The sequence below is a fragment of the Rissa tridactyla genome, chromosome 4, assembly GCF_028500815.1.
Source record: "Rissa tridactyla isolate bRisTri1 chromosome 4, bRisTri1.patW.cur.20221130, whole genome shotgun sequence".
Lineage (NCBI taxonomy): Eukaryota > Metazoa > Chordata > Aves > Charadriiformes > Laridae > Rissa > Rissa tridactyla.
Window position 1 is genome coordinate 48,732,106 of NC_071469.1, and position 21,952 is coordinate 48,754,057.

The 21,952-nt window shown below is 40.0% G+C and overlaps 1 protein-coding gene across 1 annotated transcript in view; it reads right to left on the reverse strand.

The window, feature by feature from the left end:
* Positions 1 to 2,282: 2,282 nt before the first annotated feature.
* EXT2 (exostosin glycosyltransferase 2) overlaps positions 2,283 to 21,952 on the reverse strand; it is a 77,503-nt gene continuing 57,833 nt past the window's right edge. Inside the window, exons 10-14 of the mRNA XM_054198591.1 lie at positions 20,432 to 20,598; positions 13,169 to 13,312; positions 12,502 to 12,630; positions 11,227 to 11,309; positions 2,283 to 4,989 (exon numbers count right to left, since the gene is read on the reverse strand). Coding sequence (XP_054054566.1) covers positions 4,851 to 4,989; positions 11,227 to 11,309; positions 12,502 to 12,630; positions 13,169 to 13,312; positions 20,432 to 20,598 — 662 coding nt within the window. The 3' untranslated portion in view covers positions 2,283 to 4,850. The remainder of the gene's footprint in view (positions 4,990 to 11,226; positions 11,310 to 12,501; positions 12,631 to 13,168; positions 13,313 to 20,431; positions 20,599 to 21,952) is intronic.

Consider the following 21,952-nt stretch of genomic DNA (forward strand, 5'->3'; position numbering starts at 1 on the left):
CTAACTCCATGCCACTCCACTTAATTGCCTCAATTGTCGCTGTTATCCTGTAATGGGAAACATAACTCGTTTTCAAAGCAACCACAAGAAGCTGCAGACAGGGGAATCCTGAAGATCAGCAGAGGTGGGACTGCATTACAGCCATTTCCATCAGGCTGAAATTACACAGAGTGCACCAGGAATGTCTCTAAATGGCTTCAAGCCAGGCCAGGCTGACGCACGCTGACACTGAAAGTCAAGGCTAACGGCTCTCTACTTTGGTACTGAGCTACCCAAAACTACAAAAAAAACCAATGGTTCAGACAAAATGTGGCCGTTCTGCTAAAACACGGGCCTGGGATGCTGGTGTTCAATCTGGTTTTCCCCACACAACTCCTAAGGCCTTGGCTATATCACAGCTTCTCTCCTTACTGCTTATCTGCAGGAACAGGTAAGAAGCTGATCTTACCCAAGCGGAAGGACCGCGAAGCTCAATTTATTGTGCTCAGATACAGCAGTGGCCAGCATCATAGAAAGAACTCACACAGCCCTACATGCTCTCCCAACAGCATGAGATACAACCGAAGGATCCACGGACCAACAGTAAAGCTGAAGCGTTCTAGCCGATTTTTCTGCTAAGCAAATGCCATCTCTCTCTACAAACCGATGTTAGCAAGAGGTCTGAAGTGACTACTTCGTTACGGGACAACTTTCAGATCCTACAGAAAGATGGAAAGAATATTGTGTTCAGAGTTTTCTGGCAGTTTGAGAGAAATTATTTCTTTCAGCCTAAAAATAAGAAAAAAAACCAAGACAATATACGCGGAACATTTGCCTAGTATTTGCTCTGATCCTCCCAACTCTTTGGGACCAGATTGAAGTTAGCAACTGCACCCGCTCACTTTCTAGCATAATCTAACACGACTTTGCAGGATGTTTTGGGTTTTTTTCTTGCATTAAGTACATGGAGGAGACTATCCACGATTGCAAGAAATACCTGCAGTTTGCACTTCAGCTTACAAAAGAACATGCTTTGCAGCAGTCCTAGTAAACATGCGAGTCTTTAAGAAGAATGATGAAAAAAAATAACCATACTCACTCCCTCTGGATCTCTGGCTAGGGCATTCAAATTCCATTTTCTCATCAGTACCACCAATTTTAGTTTTTCTTTCCTGTGTTGTGCTGTAGCCTGTTACGACAGCAGCTTCCTTGTGAAAGGTCAGGACAGATTTATGCAGTACTAACTAACCTGATTCTGAGACCTTTCCTGATCAAAAGGTGCTCTACCCGTGAGAAGTACCCAGGGTACCAGCCTTTCATTATGGAGGGCATTCATGGCAAATTTTGAAGGTATTTTAACATTAAAATCGCCTACTTAAATTCATTTTCATGTCTTTCAATACAGCATTTTTCCAGAGTGCTCACCATTCACTGGTACAACCTAAAAGCAAAATGAGTCAGAAGCACTGAGCACCTCTTAAATCCCACCTTGCAATTATTTTGATATCTGCACCTCCAAGGCCCTTGAGTTTAAAAGGCCCTTGAATTGATAATTGGCAGGGATAAAATAAAGCATATTTGAACCGCACCAGTGGAAGCACAGTGGATGGCAGGAGGTTCAAGACCAGGAGCTGGAGATGGCAGGAGAGAGTAATTCAGAACATCAGGGCTTGATCTGGCACATCCTGTAATGAGATAGTGGAGCCGTGAGGAAGAAAAGAGTCAACACATTGTAGGGAGAGTTGATGATGCTAAAAATGTATCCTTAAGACTCGCTATGAGTGGCAGGGAAAGCACTGCGGTCCATCACACCCCTTGCCATACACAAGTAGCAAGGTGCGCCATGCTCTGCGGGGACCACGCTGCAGCGCTGCTGGAAACAGAGAGCTGCCACCACGCTGACGTCCACCATACCAACGGCTCAGCCAAAGCTCTTTTCTCGAAAGCACGGTTCTTCAACATTTGCTGTCTCTCTTCACGGAGAAAGGATCTGTTCCCTGTTTCTCCAAGATTAAATGCTACTGTCAAATCTTGGCAGAAAATTAGAGTAACAACTACTCTCTCCAAAAAGGTGACTGGGATGAATTCGCGCAGAGCAAACTTCTACTTCAAAGACAACCATCCAACTCCAGTTTCGGGAAAGACAAAACACTGACAGATCTTTCTAGAGTACACTCTGGATACTTAACGTTTAACACAGATTTATGTAGCAAAATAACCTGTCACTGCAATTCTCCCTTCTAAATGCATCCAGGTTTTCCTTGTGCAGCTCCAGAAGTGAAATACAACATACGCTCCTTGGATTTACTTTTTTAATGTACCAACATTAACCCTTTTTTGAGAACATACATATACAATGAAAAGTTAACAATGATCTTAATTTAAAGACTGACAACAAACCCATTCCAAATCAGACATACAGGTACATCTTACCTTTACAGATTTTGCATCAAGAATATCACAATTATAAATGTAGAGGGGAAGTAGGCCTCTTTTTTTTTAATAGTCAGTTTCCCAATTTTCTCTGTGGCACAAATCAGAGACAAATTACCATCTAAATAAGATGGCCCTATAAAAGCAACTGTAAGAGGACAAACCATGATTGATAGGGGTCAGTGGGCATTTTGTAGAAAGGGAACTCACTCAGATGCTTTGGGATGCAGGCACAAGGACCTGTTGCCTTTTTACTGACCTGAGACTATAGACTAGTTTAGGAGGGCTGCTTAGGCTGTCTCCACCTAAAAATATTCCACCAACTATTTCAAATCTTCCGTGTCTTTTAAGACTCTGCAAAAAGTATATTTTTTACTGGCTTACTGAGAAAGAACCAAGAAATCACAGCAGCTTCACAACTCTGTGTAAGGAAGACGTTGAAGTCAGGTAAACTGCTAAGGCCTGCCAAGCTGAGATCAGCCCCAAAGAACAGCCAAAACTGAAGTGACTACTGCTCTGTCACGGCTACCCTTTTAAAGCAAACTTCTTGCGGGAAATACGCTGGTATCTCCTGATGCTCAAGCACCAGGACATAAATCAACAGGAAGATTCAGAAAGAAAGTGCATGTGAATGAACTGAGAGGCTGCAAAGGAGAAATAACGAGTGACAAACCTTCCTTTATCTTGCGATACCCACTGTGCAGACAGCAGTTGTCACTGCAACAGCTATCCTCCTATACCCCCTCCCACAGCAAGTCAGGAATGAAACAAAGACTGCAGCGAAAAACATTTACTAGTAATTAAACGTTCCCAGAGAATCGGACGATACAGTTTACAGGCACATCCCAGGGGAGTTATGAAGTGAAGCATCCCCTCAGAGCTATTGTTCCAATATGATTTTCATTCACAGCACATCCACTGCATTGGGCAATAAGATAAGTCTTAGTGGGGGTGAGACAAATAGGAGCAGATGTTTCCTGTTTCTAGCCTGACTTTCATTTGCTTTCTGTCATTGCTGCCTATCCAGCTTAGGAGAGGGGGTGAACCGTGATGCCTAACACTTGTCCTATTGTTTGGGGTTTGGCAAAATCTGAGGAATAACGTTGCTCACAATGTAACAGAAAAAGCAGCCCATCAAGTAGGATGTCTCGGTAACTGGCAGCAATGGAGGTTTCAAAAGACGCTGAAATCATCCTTACCTGGTAACAAACATTTTGTCAGTGGAGCTGGAACAGAGATTCCTTTCTCAGCCCGATTTGAGACCATCTTTAATATCAAAGGGCAAGAAGTAATAGTCCAGGCAATTTTATTTCTAATTTTGCTGCATTTAGTTTTCTATTCCAGGTTAATTTCAGTATTGAGAAACAATTCCAATGCTCTTAAGAAACATAAAGCCTCTCCAAAAGCCTACCTAAGCTGTATGTTTCAGGGGCAACCTGCGGCAATAGGTTCCTTAGTTAAATTACAAGCAAAGATCCAGCAGATTTTTCCAACAATGGTAACTTACAGGAGTTTGCTTGCTGAAGAGGATTCATATGTGAAAACCTTACTTCATAGCTCTTGTCCTGTGTGTGCCTGCAATATAAAACTATAACCTGACCGCTGTTTTGATAATGAAAATAAAAATACAGCAAGACTGAAAGATACATCTTTTATGTGTAACACAAGCAGTTTTGACAGAGTCACTGTCTTTTGCATGGATGCGGCAGAAAACCTGAGATTTATGCAGAAGAGGTGTAGGAATTCGAGTTCTGTCCTGCAGCTCTCTGCTTTGAAGGAGACCATCCTCCCAGCTGCTGTGTGTCTTAATTTGCATCAAAATAATTTAAGTAACAAAATGTTTTGCCCTTTACACCACATGACAACACGCAGATTTTTGTTGCTGATGTTGTAGAAAAATAAACATTTGTCTCATTATGCAGAAAAAAAAATATATAATTTGTTACACAGTTACTTAGACAAACATTAAGCTCAAACGACAGAGGCCCACCAACCGCACAGGCAATAAGCTCCTCCCAAAAGAGAGCAGCTATACGTTGCAGACAGTTGCTTTAAATGGATGGATGCTTACAAATCAGAGAATTGCAGCACATTTGATAGAAGAGGTCAGTCATGCCAATCAGACCACAGGGAGCGAGATTCTGTTTTATTCGTTCAAGTGTATAGCCTCCTTTGGAGAAAAGTCTGTGTTTGACACTTCTGGGAGGACCCATGAACAGATTCAATCCTCCGTGAGCAACAGAGAAGCAGTTGTTCAGCTTTCCATTACATCTTTGCGCAATGTAAGGGGAAGATAACATACCAGAATAAAACATTAATTCACATCTGCCTCAGATGTAACCCACTCTCCAGCGATTTTTTTTCTTCAGGGCCTCATATTGCTGATAGCACCTTTCTGGCCGTCTTTTTCATCACTCAGGTTTGTCTCACAGCTGCCTTTACAAGCTGCCGATATTGGGAAAGCTCTTCAGTTTCTCAGGAAAGTCATCTTTGTACAGGACAGGGTCAGCACGGTGCTCCACCACTTTCAGAGGCATGGTCCCAAAGACTGAGGCAAACTTATTGATGCATTCAGATCTGGTGAAAGGGAAAGCAGTGCAATTAAGAACCCCAACAACTGGGCTGGCTACCAGCTCCCACACCAACGTAACCGGCAGACACCTTCCCTCTTGCACTCGGAAGTATTTCAGCCACGCTAGTTACTAGTAAATAAAAGGAGAGCCTCACTGCAGAGAAAACTGAAAAGAAGCTGGTGTTCTTTGATTTATCCATTTAATCACAGAGATGAGCAAGGGGATGCTGGCAGCAGCACATGTGCACATGGAGGTCAAAGCTTCCCTTCTCCCTCCCCCTAGAATTCCAGTCATTCTTAAAGCAATGTACATGCTGTAAACCAGAACAGATTAACTGCCAACATGTCTCTTAAAGGGCCACTGTTGGGTCAATTTGGCTCATAACGAAGGTTTTGCAAAAACCAAGCCTTTGTGAAAATGGGAGTTCCAAAGAAAAAAAAAAAAAAGTCTGGGTTTTTTCAGGCTTCTTCAGAAGCTCTATCTTTTCCCACAAAAATAAACATGCCTCCGTGTATAGACAGCACTGACTGTATTCTAACTTAAAAGTGAAGCTGAATAAAAACTATAAAATTAAACCAACTAGTTTATTTTCCTTGTCTACATACAGAGATATTGAGCTGTAAGGCATCACATCAGCACAAAAAAGATCGGAGCATTGACGACTTTCAGTTTTAATAATCTCAGGTGTCAGTAATGCTGTGGAAGGGACCAGCCGTGTGCTTCAAAAGCCAAGCAAACAGATGTTTAACCTTACATCGCTCCTTTAACTCTTTCACTGAAAGGCACAGTACCTGTGGAAGCAAGGCAGGGAAAACTTGTCTCATCTCACCTCTGCCAGCACTCAGCTAACATTAGCTGTGTACTTCGTAAAACAGCTTTTAAGAACTTTAGACACCAAGAATCACAACAACAGTCCCCAACGCACAACTTAACAGAGACAGCTACAAGAAAACGGGTCACATTTCTTTTGCCGTTCAAGGGGGAAAACAAAAAAGACGTGAGTGCTCTGACTCAGCTACAGAGGCTGACGTGCTGCAGGCGGTCCCAGAGCAGGTCTCTGACTTCCCAACAACTGCACCCTCTCCCGACCCCTTCGAAGGGTTAGGGGGTCACGACGGCTCCAGGATAATTTTCCTCAGCAGACCCGGTCAATCACACCAACCGAGTGTGACAGTTTTGTGATGGGGACTGCTCAACACTGCCCCGAACACTCTTTTGAAGTAGATGGGACAGCAAGACTGGTTTTCAAAATTAATTCCTCAGTCTCTGAGCCATCCCATGGCTCCCTCCCTAACTAGAGTAAATGACTGCAAAACACAAAGCCTAGGCTGTTAAAGTGCTACATCTCTACATAGCTCTTTCAAGCTGTAACAGTCATATTTCAGGCCATTTTCTGTCCTGAGGAAAGTGTCAGAAAACTACTTCATAAAGGTGATACTCAAATAAAATATTCAATGCAGGTAAATGCAGATATTTCACTTTCTGCTACCTTCTTATCCTCTCATACTTCTTCCTGCCTCCAGATTCAAATCTTTGGACTAGAAAACAAATGAAAAGGAATTCAGAGTGTAAGAGGAAACTGTATGCAGCGGGAAGCAACCTCTGGAGCTGGCACGAGTACCATTTGCTCCAGGGTGGCACAGATCTGAAACAGCATCAGCCAGGACTGAAGCAGAGAGACTCAAGTAGCTGTTCAATGTCTGTAATAACAAGGTGAACCATCCAGAGGGTGAGCTTTGGGCCCTGGGCACAGAAAGGCTACAGCAACAGGCAGAGCAGGAGCTGAGCGTTTTCTCCAGGAACACTAAGCAGCTTCTCTTGCCTCCAGGAGATGCCCAACATGAGACACCTTAAAGTCACGTGATTCTCAAATAATCTGTTACCCCTGAGAAACATGGCTAACTATAATCCAAGTTGCATGTACTGGAGAAGCCTTGTTGCAGGAAAAGCACAGACTTCACAGGCGAGGAGGTGGATGCACTGGGATACGCGCGTGTGAAGTTTGCACAGCTGCTAGCCCTCACTGGTTTCTGGAATACAAGAATACTTCTAGTCTACTGGTTCAAATGACTGAAAGACATTGTAATGTAACAGCTGCTTGGTGGCCGGTGTGAAATGAATTAGTTATCTCAGGCTGCTGCCTGGTAGGCAGGTGTCTACATCAGATCAGCAATTGTCACAACCAGAACTAAGCGGCACCCTCAGAGCAAAAGACAAAACTAAACGGATAGTGGAGACAAAATTGACCTCTTCCCTCCAGAGGTCATACTGCCAAATCAAAGATGAGGCCTTATGAGAAAATATCAAGACGGAATCCTTCTACAGACAAACTTATTCTGGTGGCAAGACCATTCAAACATACTGGTACGGTATCTTCAAGCACCAAGAAACCACTTCATTGTTAAAGAAATGAAAAAACGAAAAATGGAATCATTCTGTCCGAATGAGAAAAGTTAGTCCTCAGGAAATATCAAATTCAAGGATCAGAAACAGGCTTTTTGAGATGAAAGAAATGTCACACACAAGCCACAAAATGTGTTAGAAGGAAAGTCGCCTCTTTCCAAAAATTTCATCTCCTGCACTGAACTAAATCACTTGAATTCCAAGGCCTTTGCCACTTTGGGACAATATAAATCAGAAAGGATATCTAGAACATTAAACATTCAAAGCTATGTAGCCAAGAGAATGTAACATGTCATCTTAACATGGAGGGAAGTTGTTTTTCTTGGCTGTGTCTATAGTTTTGCAGATTTGTACTAACAGAGGCATGTTTGCGTTCAAGACCTATTCATTTTTTTCCTTGCTCTGCTGACAACATCAGTTGTGCTCAACAAGGAATTAAGATGGTATGAACTGGGAAACTGAGAGCCTCATTACCCCTGGCAGTCTGGGTGAACTTCATGTCTGTTAAGGTCTCTCTTAATCAGTTTCTTCTCCCTTGTAACCCAAATATTTTTCTGCAGGGGAACTCTGCACCTGCAGCCTTTGGCCAACTGTTACCTGGTCAGTTTGCCTCTTAAGGGAATGGCTTCCTATTTTGACTCTAACAAATATTTACAGGTCCTAAATAAGATACTGCTGTTAATGTTGCTGCAGAAGCAGCTCAGCCCTTTGTTGTATTTACTGTACAGGCAGATGCCCCCCTAGGCTGCATTTTACAGAGTTCTCCATTTTTGAGAGCCAGATGCAGAGATGCTAAAGGCAGAAAACTTGTTGCTACTTAAACAGCACCTGTAAATGCAGGATTATGAGATCCTCCTACAGCTTCTTCTGTGACCCAATGTAAAGACTAACCTAGGGCAAGAAGGGGATTTCTTGGTTCAAAGCTTTCTTTAGTTAATGTATTTTAATGATGGAGCTTGATTACCCTGGGGACTAAATCTTTATTTATCTTGGAGAAATTACACAGCAGGAAGAATAGCCGTGTTGGCTTTCCCATGATTTGCTGTAAATATCCTTCAGTATTGATCAAAAAAAAACCCTTAATAAGAGACAGAGTTCAACTGTACCACCGTTCCTTTGTCTCTGCTGAGAGGGTCAAAAGGCCCAAGAGAACTGGTTAGTTACGTGTCTCTCCTGGACAGATCTCCACAACTGACTTCTCAAACCTTTTACACTTATAAAACAATCATCAGGCAGTTGCTGGGCATCTGTCTGCTATTTCTGAACCAGAAACCTAACACTAAATGTTGTGCATGCCCATGACAACCCTGATAAACTGTTTGTTTCACAAACAGTAGGTTGATCCCTGGATATCCGGGCAAGCAATTATCTCGGAATACCTGCTTGCTATTTCTGAATGCTGAAAAAACAAGGAGTCAGGCACTTTGGGAAGTTGCTAGTGAAGCTGATAATGGACTTTTGCCTTATAGCCCAGGTATTGTTCTTGGTACCCAACACTGTAAAGTTATCTGTACAAAGTTATTATTTTATAATACAACAAGGATTCCCTGATGAACACACTTTTTCCATTCAGCTTCTCTCCTGACCCTGAAAAATAGCTACTGTGTGTATACATATATATATATATATAAAAAAAAACATCATAGGAGCCATAAGAGCCTTAGTTATTGCTAAATTAGGAAAATTTGCTCTAGGAGTTGCTATCACTTATCATTCACTTAAAATGAACAGCTAGCTTAGAAGATTCAAAAAAAGAAACCCTTTCAGATTTTCAAATAACTCCCTTATATTGAAGGTAGATAATAAAAACGCAGGGCAAGAAGGTATTGGGTGCAGCACGCATGATCTTCAAAATGAAGCCTGAATACACCCAAACTGTATATCCCCCCCAGATTTTCTCCTGCACCCAGACCCTATGCCAGCGCATAGTCCTTTGGCTGAGCAAATAAAAGTATGTGGATTTGCCGTCAAACATTTCCCACAACCCAGTTATCTCCACTGCTGGAAACTACAGAGAAGCAAAGCAACAGTTTAAAGATGTTCTCAATAAACTGTCAATGATACTTTACTCTGAGGATACAAGAATTGCTATAGACATAGAAGCATGACCTTTACCCTGCATCACAATGCACTTCGGAGCAAAAAGCACTTTTTCATCTTCTGTTTTTATAGTGTTTACCTTAATGAGAAGCTAGTTCATGACCAAAATTCCTATGTGCTGTTGTAATGCTACTAGTATGATCACAGGAAAGCTCAACCATCTTCAGGTAGTCCATCCTGTAAGCCCGTGCAAAATTTCTAGACACAGGACAACCTCTCGTGCTTCTCCTTCAGCTAACATTTAAAATCTACAAAGCTTCTAAACCCTTTCTTAAGAAGTTTTTTGCAGAGTAATTTTTACCATCTTCATGGGGATGTTTTACATCTGACTTGCATACTCCTTTTTTTAATCCAGCCGCGTTATACATCCAGTCTAAATACTTTGTCACTAACCTTGACGGTTATGCTCTTCAATGCCTAGTGTGATGCTTGGTTAATAATCAATCAGCCAAACTATGTATGTGTTTGTGTGTGTTGTGTAATGTGTGTTTACGCATCAGACACATGTTTGCACTCTTGTAAATAAGCCCCCAGCCTACTAGCCAGTTTTGCATTAGTTCACTGCACATATTATAATACATAGATATCCTTTACATTACTAAAGGCCAGTAAATGTATACAACACTTTAAATTTGCTGAGTACTGCAGAAAAGAGAAAAAAACTCATTGTTAAGACGATAACCATGGTAATTGGTAAGATAACCGTGATATGTCTCTCAGTGCACATCTGAAATGGCCTATTTTAAATGCAGGTCATATTTTTTTATTTTGTCACCTTTTCTGTTGGTGTCTTCCAGCACTATGGCTACCCCTGCTTACAACATCAGTTCTATGCTTGCAAATGATTTTTCCCAAAGTTTGCAGGAGAGAGGCAATAGCCCAAGAAGCCTAAGGTGAAATGCCTTTGTCAGTCCTAGATTTCAGGTTAATTCCGCCTAATAACTAGTATGTACTTTATTGTCAGATATCCCTTTTCAAATATGGGTGTTGAACAGCTTTGTAAAATAGGGGAAAGTTTCTTTACTTTTACACATTCAGAAGCCAAGGCAGAGGGAAGTTTAGTGTCTTGTAAAACCCTGGGAAGCCACTTTACTGTAAAGCAGAGAATGCAACTCTTATGCTTAACAACTTTCAGTATCTCAGTCTAAACATTCACTGCTTTTCCAAATACATACTTAATTTCAAAATTAAATTCTCACAAAAATATAATAATGCTGCTACTGTTAAAAAATGTGACATGTGCATGATTAAAAAAATGTGCAGGCAAATGCCCTTCATTAGTGGAAGGAATGTGCTTCATGATCTGGAGGAAAGACAATCTTAGAAACATCAATTCAAATAACATAATTAATAATTTATATCCTTGTTGCTCCTTGATAAGCTAGCAACTGCCTGGTTTTAAAAAAAATAATATCTCATATTCATTACAGTTGGTGTTCCATAGTAAAACAGAAATGTGGTATTACTGAAAGTACTGCCAACAGCCTTCATATATGTGTCCTATAGGCTTTACAGCAAAGCTGCTAAAAAACGTGCCCTTTCTTGTAGCACTTTTCAGTGTCACATCATCCATTGTAGGAATGACTTATGTTGATCAAATCCATGCGACATTCTTTCAAAATTAGTAATTTACAGAAATACAATCAGTGAGCATTTTTGATCCTAATTTAATGAGACACAGGATAAAATTGGAGGGATCAGAACAAGGCAATAAGAAGAGTAAAGGGTGGTCACTCACCTTTCCACCATGTGTGTCTGGTCCAGTGATAACCCATCAATTGCCGTGCATTCTGGACATTTGAACTTCTTTCGTGGGGTCACCTGCAGAAAGGCATGCCAGATATCATGAAATATCAACAGAAGGGACATTAATCTCCTTGCACAGAGAGCAGCGCAATACCTCTGAACACGCCTGCAGTGTAAGCCGAGCTGTCTCAAAAAGGGGGGGGTTAAAAAAAAAAAAAAAAAAGCCACTCCATTCCTCCATTCAGCTCCATCTGGCCCGGCTGACTGCAAAATTCACAGGGGCCCAATAAAAACGGCTTGGAGGGGTTTTTCCTTCTGTAACTGAAAAGAAGTGGCGATGACAAGCTCCTTAATTCCTGTTTAATGACTGTTTTCTCACTGCCAAGGTCCCTGTATAAACACCATTTGTTCTTGCAGCCATAACAGCGATGAAATATAGCTTCCCATACTTCACCGTAACGTTAATCCAACAGACGCTCTTTTGCTCACTCCAGTTAATAGCTGACTGGCAAACTCTGCAAGACTCTCCGAATTGCAGAGAGGTGCCAAATTACTCTGCTGTGCCCTCATACAGCTCAAGAACTTTTTCAGCAAAAACACACACTTTATCTTCTAAAGACTTTTCTAGGAAACGCAGCCACCCGTCCCAGTAAATGATGATGGACAGATGGGAAAATGGACCCTGCTAATTGAAGTAACGCCTGGTGGCCTCTAAATCTCATTCCAAGTTGACACACTTTGAAATGAATGTACAGAGTGAATGTCCAGACCTGAAAACGTGTCGAAACATGTCAGGAAATTAATTCAGGGATAAAAAGTTCATTTAAAGCTGATCTTGCAATTAACATTCTTGCAATTAACATTCCTATAAATCAGCTGTTGCTAGGCCATGACAGAGCGAGCTGTGGACAGTTGGCAATTTCTTTCCTCTAGTGATCTCAAATAGTTAAAATATATGTATGTGGGCGTGTATATACACACACACATATATATAGCTATCATTTAAATTACCTTTTTCATACCTCATCTAGATAGCTAAAATAACCACCAGAAACAACCGGTAAAAAACAATTCTCTGTTCCCAGTTAGCAAAGAAGTTTTACTAAAAGAGCTTTTCTACCATGGAAGGAGAACAAGACACCATACCAGGGATAAATGAGAGAAAAAGGAAGATGAAGTAATATATTGAAGACTACTAAATAAATTTATATAAGTACATACATCATGTTTTTAAGCTTTGTAAAGCTAAACTGCAGAAAAGTCCCACCTTAATGACTGATTTGCCAGTGACATTTGCCACTAGAAAATTCATGGCAATATCTTCACAGTTCATATGAGCATCCACCCAGTTCTTGATGTCTCCAGGCATTTTGTAGGTGTAAAGATAGTTGAAGTACTGCAGGATAGAGGGAAAGCAAGAGAATATAATTTTAAATACAGATGCAGTAACTATAATACTCTAAATATTTCAGTCACTGAACAGCAGGCAGCTAATGATGGATTATGGGCAAACTGTGATACCACCTTCAGCCAAGGACTACTTTAGCAGATAGAAAATAATTTTTGGTTGCTTAATTGCATAATTACTCCTTTCCTGACCAGCACAGAAACTTCTTTACAATCGGTTTTCTTTTCTTATCTGCTGGCTACAAAGCTACGTTCACTGTAAAATTTGCTGTGTAGTTACAAGTCCTGCAAACTGGCAAGAGTTCCTCTCTAACTTCACAATGATTTTACTTTACAGGCAGAGACAAATCGGTTGTTTCCGCAGCAACTGAAAAAGAAAGAGGCTTAGGGAAAGTCTGCAATCGGTTCTCTCATTGTTGTAGAAAACACAGTCATCACACCACAAAACACTCACAGAACAATGACAGAAATACATACAGCTCTTTAAAAAAGGTTCATGTTGTAGTATACTACACGTTGGATATTACCTTGTGATAAAACGCTGCCCCAGTGAGCACCATGGAGACTTCATTGGTCCATTCTGATTCATACTTCCATTTGTTCATTTCGTGGTCCCAAAGATGCAGGCGGCCTGGATATCCAACCAACCGATCAGGGAACTCACGCCAAACCTGAGGAGGAAACGACGTGACACCATGCTAACCAGGCCTGCACAGCAAGCGAACACAAATGTGCGGATGCAACACATCTGCTTTGGGAGGGTTGAGTTACAGTGGTGCAAAGACCACTTCAATTCTTCTACTAAGTGCCAATTCTAGAAAACAGAAACTGCCTGGAAACACAAAAAATCCCAAGCTTGCCTGGACCCTAGAACTCAGGGAAGCCATACCCCAGAGCAAAAGGCCACCAAAGCAATACTGACTTCCTTGTTGTAGAGAAATACAACCGACCATTCAAAAAGATTTTAACACTAAACCCAAATATGATTAAAATGGAACTTTTGATGTTAACTTTGGTAGATATGGCTACAACCTAACTACTTTCACAGCTGGCTTTGGATCTAACCAACCTGCTTCCTTTGATAGGAACAGGCTTAAAACAGGCTTATATTTTAATATTTCTGGTATTCTTTAGTGGGTGCTTGGATGGATCTACTGCTACATGGAAGGCCTCTTTGCCCTTGACTTGTTCCAGACAGCTGGATACAATCAAGATACCATCCTTGTCACTCCATCCATTATTTTGTAGCTGACTACAGGATCAAACACAGTAGACAAGAACAAGGAGAAGGGCATCATTAACGCAACCCCAGTTCTCCACACTGCTGGCCACGTTAAATAATGGACAACTTTTTGCATAGGAAAAAAGGGAGAAAGGATTATAATTATTTAGAAGAGTCTGAACGCTACTTGCTTGCAAAATGCACAGTACGTCTTCTTGCTGATCAATAATGAGGTTAGTGTTTATCTGCATTATTTGCAGACAAATTACTCAATATGTGTCCTTTAATCCAAATAACTGCTAGGTTTGTTGGAAGAATACCGAGTCTTGACTGTCCAACACACAGTATTAGGTCACAAGTGTTTCTGTTTCAGGTTGGTAGTAAGAAAATAAACAAACACATACTAAATTTCATTGTGCATCCAAGATCAACAACAACAACAAAACAAAATATCTCATAAATCCCCAATAGTCACTTCACTAGCAAGCCTCTTTTCTCTGTACAAAAAGCAAGTTGAATTTCCAGTAAAGAAAGTGTTATCAGGAATCCCACCACCCTGCAAACCTCACCTCATCAGCAGTTCATTTTGGGTACTTTTTACGTGTCAGTATGTTTCAGTTGGGAGGCCTGGACTATAAGGACTCTATGCAAGTATTTTGTCAAAGTAAATATGATAAAACAATCAGCTTTAAGTTACTGCTTCTGCATCTATATTTCTGTGATTTTGCATTACTATATACCTTTTAATCTATACATCTCAACACATTTTATTGCTGTCAGTTAATATAGCTTCAGAATCCCATGATGAGAGCAGTTATTTCAAACATACAGATGAGGAAACCTGCCAAAAATCATACAGGAAACAAGAATGGGAACCAGATCTTCTGACTCTCCCCCTGACTTGCACTTTCTCCAGAAATCAATCTTTCTAGACAGTTCTAGGGCACAAGTACTGGGATAATATTTAGACAGGACAACGCTCTAACACAGAAGGCTCCTGAAAGCAGAGATGATTTGGAACTCAAGGAAGAGAATTCACAGGACGTTGTTACAAGTTGGTGCCATCAGGTAATTAAAAAAATACATGTTTTTGGCAGGCAAGCCAGTGAGAGCTTGAGATATCTATTTTGACATGATGTCAAAAACATTAATAAAGAACAAAGCCCCAAAAGTATGGCCACTCCCTCTTCCAAAATTTTATTCCTCACTCTCTAGGACTCAACAAATCAGTGATTGAATTTTAATATTTTTTTAAACCTGACCATTAAAAGGCTCATCTCCCAGCTATCGGAAGGCAGCACCACACAAGCTACTGAGGTTCAACAAAGGATTTGACAGAACACTACAGATCTGCACCGTATTGGGCTAAGAATTCTTGTAGAGGGAACGGCATGCATATTAAAGGCAACTGAAAAAAAGATTAAACTCAGCTACTGCTTCCCAAGGGACTTCAGTGCCTCCACAACACATAACCGTAGATTCACATCCGTTCTAGTTTTTGCCCTTGGTGTCATCTTCATCTTTTATGTCCAGATGACATAAAATAAAAGCCAACTATAATGCCTGTTACTCACACAGATTTCTTTGTATCACTGTAAAGCTCAATCCTACCCCAACTCTGGCCTCTGAAAATTGTCAGTTTGATGCATTGAAAAAATAACTTGGTTGAATTAAAAAACAGAGATTTCTTTTGAAAGTAATGCTATCAATGTCAGTGGAAAAGCTTGGCTTTTTCATAATGTTCATCACTAGCCCATTCAATGGTAATTCCTGGAAAGGCTTCAAATAGCTACATCCAGCTCATTGCCCAAATCCATACATACGTTCTGTGCCAAAATTAATATATAAAGCTACTGCTTATAAGGAAGCTTTCAGAATAAAATTAGTGGTAATGATTCTTATACTACACTCTATTTTGCACTACTGTCCATTTTCTTGTTCAATGGTTGCCTGTAATTTATTAGTCTGTTAGGAATACATTCCATTTTAGCCAGTGATCTTATTAGCTTTCTCAGACTAAAGAAAGATAGTCTGATTTAATACTGGTAAGGGACACATCCAAGGAAACATATATTGCCAAGTGAAGAGGAGGTATGCTTCTTTGCGGACAACACTATTCCAATGACTGTGCTAGACAACCCTGAAGATAAGTATTTTTGGACAAAGCATCTCCCAGATGAGAAGTCAAATAGAAGTTCTGACTTGGTAGTTTTACTAAAAGCTTTGTAAAAGACACAAAAAGAAAATTATAGTCATTTCGTTTCCAAGTTGAGTTCCCTTAGTGACACAAACAGCCTAGCTAGAACCCCTCCAGTCCCACCTCTCCACAGCTCTCTCTGCCTCTTCGCCTCAACTATTCTGTGCAGTCCCGTTGTACCATCAGAACAGCTGCCACAGCTCATTCTCCGTGGAGCCAGAGGGCAGAGAAGCATTTCCTTTTCCAGAACATACTCCAACATTTATGCATTAGATTTATTAGACTACATTAAGTCACACGCAACTTCAGGAACTGGCGAATTACAACTAGAATTTTTTAAAATTTAATAAACAGAAAAATAATCAGCATTTCCAAAGCTACCAACGTTGCAAGAATGAAATACTGACTGTTCTCCGCAAATGAAAGAAAACCCAATCAATCAGTATTCCTTCTCTCCTCCCAGAGCCCCACTACTCTTAATTCTCCCCCAGTCCTCAAAGGGATGGCTTGTGATATTATTAGAAAGCAAAGCAAACTGTAAACACAAAGCCCATTAAAAGATAAGCAATGCTTCACATGCACACAATTTGCAAAATAACTTCAGTTTGAAGAATAGCTTTGAATGTGGCCAGCAGTTACCCATAGATAAGTCTTTTGGTAAGCAGAGTTATATTATTCCTTATATAAAGGAATGCTGAAAAATACATTTTTAACAGGCAAAATGGGTATGGAAGAATTCTTCTAAAGAAGGCATTCAAACTTTATGAAGATTTTAGCCTAGTGAAATATGCAATTCATCAGAGTTGATTTTTTTTAAAGAATGCCAGAGACATGAAGCACTGAAAAACAGCTCTGAGACAGAATAAAATCATCTACTAGCAGAAGGCAAGAAGCTTCCAACAGAAAAAAACCACCACACTTAGCAATACACTGAACAATATTTTCTATGAACAAAAAATCCAGACTCAGAGCAATAATCTCAATTTACATTATTTCTATTATTGCTGTAATAAAAATACTTTAGTCTTCGTAAGGACAAAGTGCTGCATAAGTGTGTAATAAGAAATCTTCATAAACTTCATGCTTGGAAACTGTTATCACCAGTTTTCAGGGTGACAGAAATGCTAAGCCATCTGCCCCAAGGCCAGCTGAGATGCAGAGGTGGGAACACTACAACGCGTGCTTTCAGTCTTGCATTCAAACACCAAATACTTCAGCTAACGGTTCTGCTTTAATTTTTTAAGATTATGATAATCTAAACGCTCACTCCTTTTTTTGTGTCTCTCTGATACTCCCCCTCTGTGAACAACAAAGACGGGTAAGTGGGGGAAAAATTGTCTAGCCCTAATAGTTATTTTTCTAGTGCCCCAAGTCACACTCGTGATTTCGTCATGTAACTTAACAGAAATACTTTTTTCAAAGTCAGAATGTCATGAGTATTCTTCTGCTACCTTAATACAGCAGCACACAGGGACTATTTTTCTGCTTGCTCCAATAGATTTACGCAATGTCATAAATCACTGTACCATAACAGTTCACTTTTAACAAGTAAAAAATGTCTGACACTTTGAGTGTTACTATAATTTTTTATGGCTGAAAGTGTACAGAGATCAAAGTTTTCTGTTTTTTCTAGGCTTGCTCTATACATTCAGACAAGTCTGTGACAGAGGGGGTTTTGCCACATGTTTAAATGTAAAGTCTCAAGGATGTCAGGAGGAGAAAAGAAAATTACCGAACGTCACGTTTCCAGCCCTCCTTATTACCAAAGCAGAAGCAGACATACTTTTAAAAGAAAACTTTCTAGTAACATTATATGCTGCTACTGTTCCCTCCGGATTCCCCTGCAAATGAGTCAGGAGCTTGAGAGATACTTTTCTGGTAACGCACATAAACAGATAAATAAATTATCACAGGCTGAGGACAATTTAAACATCTGGGAGCCAGCTCATGCCTGTCAAGCAAGTCATAGACACTCAGGGACAGGAAAGATCAATCTTCAGCCCCTGATTTCTGTGCCAGAGAGTAGGAACTACATCACCCACCCTCTGTATGAGGAAAATTGTGTATTTATAAAATAATCCGCTGTGCTTCTGTATTCAAAGACATTTCTATTCATTTATTTTACAGGGGGAAATAAAAAGCAAGCTCAAAATATAAGGATTCAAACTACCCAGAGGTTTGTCTCAACTAGAAAGAAATAAGGCGTTTTAATTTTAAATAAGGCATTTTAATGCTCAATAAGGCATTTTAATTTTCCATCGATGTGGCTGTGTAGTAAGCCGAATTCCCAGAATCAAAAAGGAATAGGATTTATAATAAAATGCAAAAAACTGCAAAAGCAATAGCTTTTAGTCTGTTTTAGTCTGCCAGACTAAACAATCTTGTGTCCAAACAGTTACATTCACACGCTGCATATGAGGACTGTTACTCAGATAGTCCCTGCAACCACTGCATATGGTCTACAGAAGGCCAATAAATTAGCCAGCACAATCCAACAGCCAGACCTGAGGATGAAGAGTTGTAAGTCCCAACTGCCACCTAATCACACTGACTTCAGGGGAATTCACATCAACTTTTCTTTGCCTCATTTTTTTTTTTTTTTCACGAGGATAACCCTTTCCTGCCTAAGTGGCCAGACTGAATATATGTGAAGTTACACATATCCTCCATTGAGGATGTTTAAATTAACGCTTGAGACACACGAGCACCAGAGTTCTACTTCTCACAACTTCTGGCTGACACAGCTGAAATTCAGCTGCAGATTGAATCTCTGCTTCGAAGCCCTCCAAGCCAGCTCTGCCAGTAGCAGAGATTCATTTGGAATTACTTACGGTTTCACTTAGGGTTTTGGAAAACTTATTTTTATTTACTTTTGAGACAGCTCGATGAAAATGAAGATCAAACTGCAAATGGAGCCAGGATTTATACAGCAGGCACGTTATGGATTTACAATCTTTCATCCCATCAGTTCACCCTCAAAACAAGTAGTCATAGCACCAACAGAGACAAAAGTAAGTCAGCTTGCAGAACTGCCAACACTTGATTGCTCTGCTGTTGCAGTGCTTAAAACATTCAGCGTAGACAACGAAGTATAGAAAAGGCACATGTGGCCAAAAAACCCCCTTCCTTCAGTTGTCTTCTCTTCATTCCATCTTTCACACTTCATGTACTAAACCGTTACTCTTAACCTGGCAAGGGAAGTATTTCCTTTCTGGAGACACACATGATAGATTAAACCTCTGTCTCCACTACTTAACATCTTTGTTATTACATCAGCATACCTCCACTACCACAAGTCACTTCTTGAGTCCAAAAGCTCGTTACTTGCTAACACTCTCTTTCACTTGAGAGAGAGTAAGAGCCATATTTTACCACATACATATTCACATCAAAGAAATACTCCCAACTTATCTTAAAAAATACCTTCTCGTGTTAACAACTACACTTAAAATTGTTAAAAATGAGACAACTATCAGATTTAGTTTGCTATATACCCTTTAGAAAAGCGGTTTTCATCTTCCACTCAATTTGGGTAATAGTTTCGTGTTCTAGCTCTCATTTATGAAGCCCAGTGTTGTTTTGCTCTTGATATTGCAGGTACAAGTGTGACTAAATGACTCAAACCTTTCCTAAAATATGGTATTACATTTTTTAATATTTCTGATTTGTTTACAAACATAGCACGTTTGTCCTACATACACACATATAACAGTAATGTCAGATTATTCACTGTGTCATATACTCAAATACAAACAGAAGACAAAAATTAACTCATTCAAACCAAAGTTTTGGAAGGAAGACAACAGTGTTGCTTTAAGTGTACTTTTTAACAAACAACTCAAATTCTTTTTGTTGATACCCTCATTACAAGAGCAGCTGTTGAAGCTTTGCCATTTCAAGCATGTGATACATGCATCCCCTCCTTGACATTGTTCAGTTCCTCTTTTCATTTCACTCCACCTTACTTCAGCATGTCCTCAAGAGGCCTCCTCTGTTCTCAACACTTAATCTCTGAAACTTGTCTTGTCCATCAAGACACATTAACTTGGATAACACCTCTGATTTGGCTGAAAACTGTTTGAAACTGCTAAGAAGAATGCAATTCACAGTCTCCAGACTGCTTCCATTACACCAATTACACAACATTTTCTGGAGTCTCTTGGCTTTACTCTGCCAGTTACTGAAAATTTTCTGTTAGCTGGCAGTTTTTTCCATAAAGTAATGACTTATCTGTAAAAATATTTCAGTCAGTGTTGAACTATTACAGTAAAGAGAGAGGCAGCAATCTGAATCAGCAGATTGTGCACCGATTCCTCCACTTTATATATGTATGCAATGTTGAAGTGGACAGGAAAAAAACAATTCTCTTACCTCATAGCCAAACTGGAGTTCATCTGAGGTTAGCATAATGATATCATCATCAATAGCCAACACTGCTTCTGTTTCAATCTCATCATAGGGGAAGAAGCGGTTACTAAGTTTGTTTTCCGCAGTCCTAACGACTTTCAGGGGAACACGAATCTTTGGCCAGAGGGAATCTAGAGAGAAAAAGTAAAAGAAATGGAATTCAATATTATACTTCTCAACAAGTCTGCACATCAGTCTTAGCTTCTCTTCACGCTTGTTTCTTCACATCTTAAACAAAAGCTTCTTAATGGCCAATGGGCCCCTGACTTTCATTTAGACAAACATGTAGGCATATGAAGGCAAGAGGCAGAAGTTCAGCTCCATTCCCCTCTTCTGCTCTCTAGAGAGCGCTTCACAGACAGCTATATATGGGGGGCAGCTTGCCCAGAAGAGCAGTCTGCAATAATCACGTAACAACAGTCAGCAATACTATGTATTGGTTTAGGCCATACAGCAAGAAATGATATTTTATTCAACTGCAACTATTTAAAAGAATTTGAAGCAGCAGCATACCATTAATGACTGCAAGTCTAGGGTCATAAAGAATTTGAAAAAGAATTTTAGATCTATCAAGTGCTGAGAAAACTAAATTTTATTATATCAATTAAAAATATAGATACTCTAAAACATTAATCGCTATTGACAGTTAAGGAGTAGATTCTGTGTATGAGTAATTTCTTTCATCCTCGAAATCCTAAGTGACAGTAATAAATCAAGCTACATAAATTCAAACGCATCTTAACTTGTGCCCTACAGCATCCTTACAAGTAGAATAGAGCACACAATCATGAAAATTCACAAGTCAAATGATACTTTAACTAGTAACAAAAGAAGGTGTAGATATAAAACAAGATCCAATTCACTGTACAATGAGATTAGATTTCCATTTCTTGCCATCTATTTAAAATGTAGCACCTTAAATGTCACATTAACAGTTTCTGCAGGCTTTTGCATATATTTAAAAATTTTCAAAATCCTACTCTATTCCTACAAAAGTATAACTGCAGGCATAGGGCACCAAGGTAAAAGAAACACAACTAAGGACTGAATACTAAACATTAATTCTAAATGCACATGTTTAAGCACATACATTTCCTAGCACAACGCTTAACAGTAGACATTATTACAGTACAACGTGTCCCAAAAGCATGAATTCATCAAGAAGCAGTTTAATTACCAGTGGAATTTGCAAGTGACACAAAGCCTGGAGACATGAAAAATACCGAGGACGATAAGGTTACTGAGAGCACTCTGGACTGCTTAGTAAACCAGGTGCATTTCAAGAAAAATCAGACTGACACAACTCGACGCACAGTTAAACACTAGGGCCAAGGCAACTTTCTCCCTAAAAACAGCTGCTGAAAAGGATTAAGGGGGCAGAGTGAACCTTAGTTCTCAACATGCTGCTGGGGCAAAATGAATTAATGTCACTCTTGCATTATGTGGATGGGTAAGTAGTAAGAGATGTGGTGCGGGAGTGGAGGG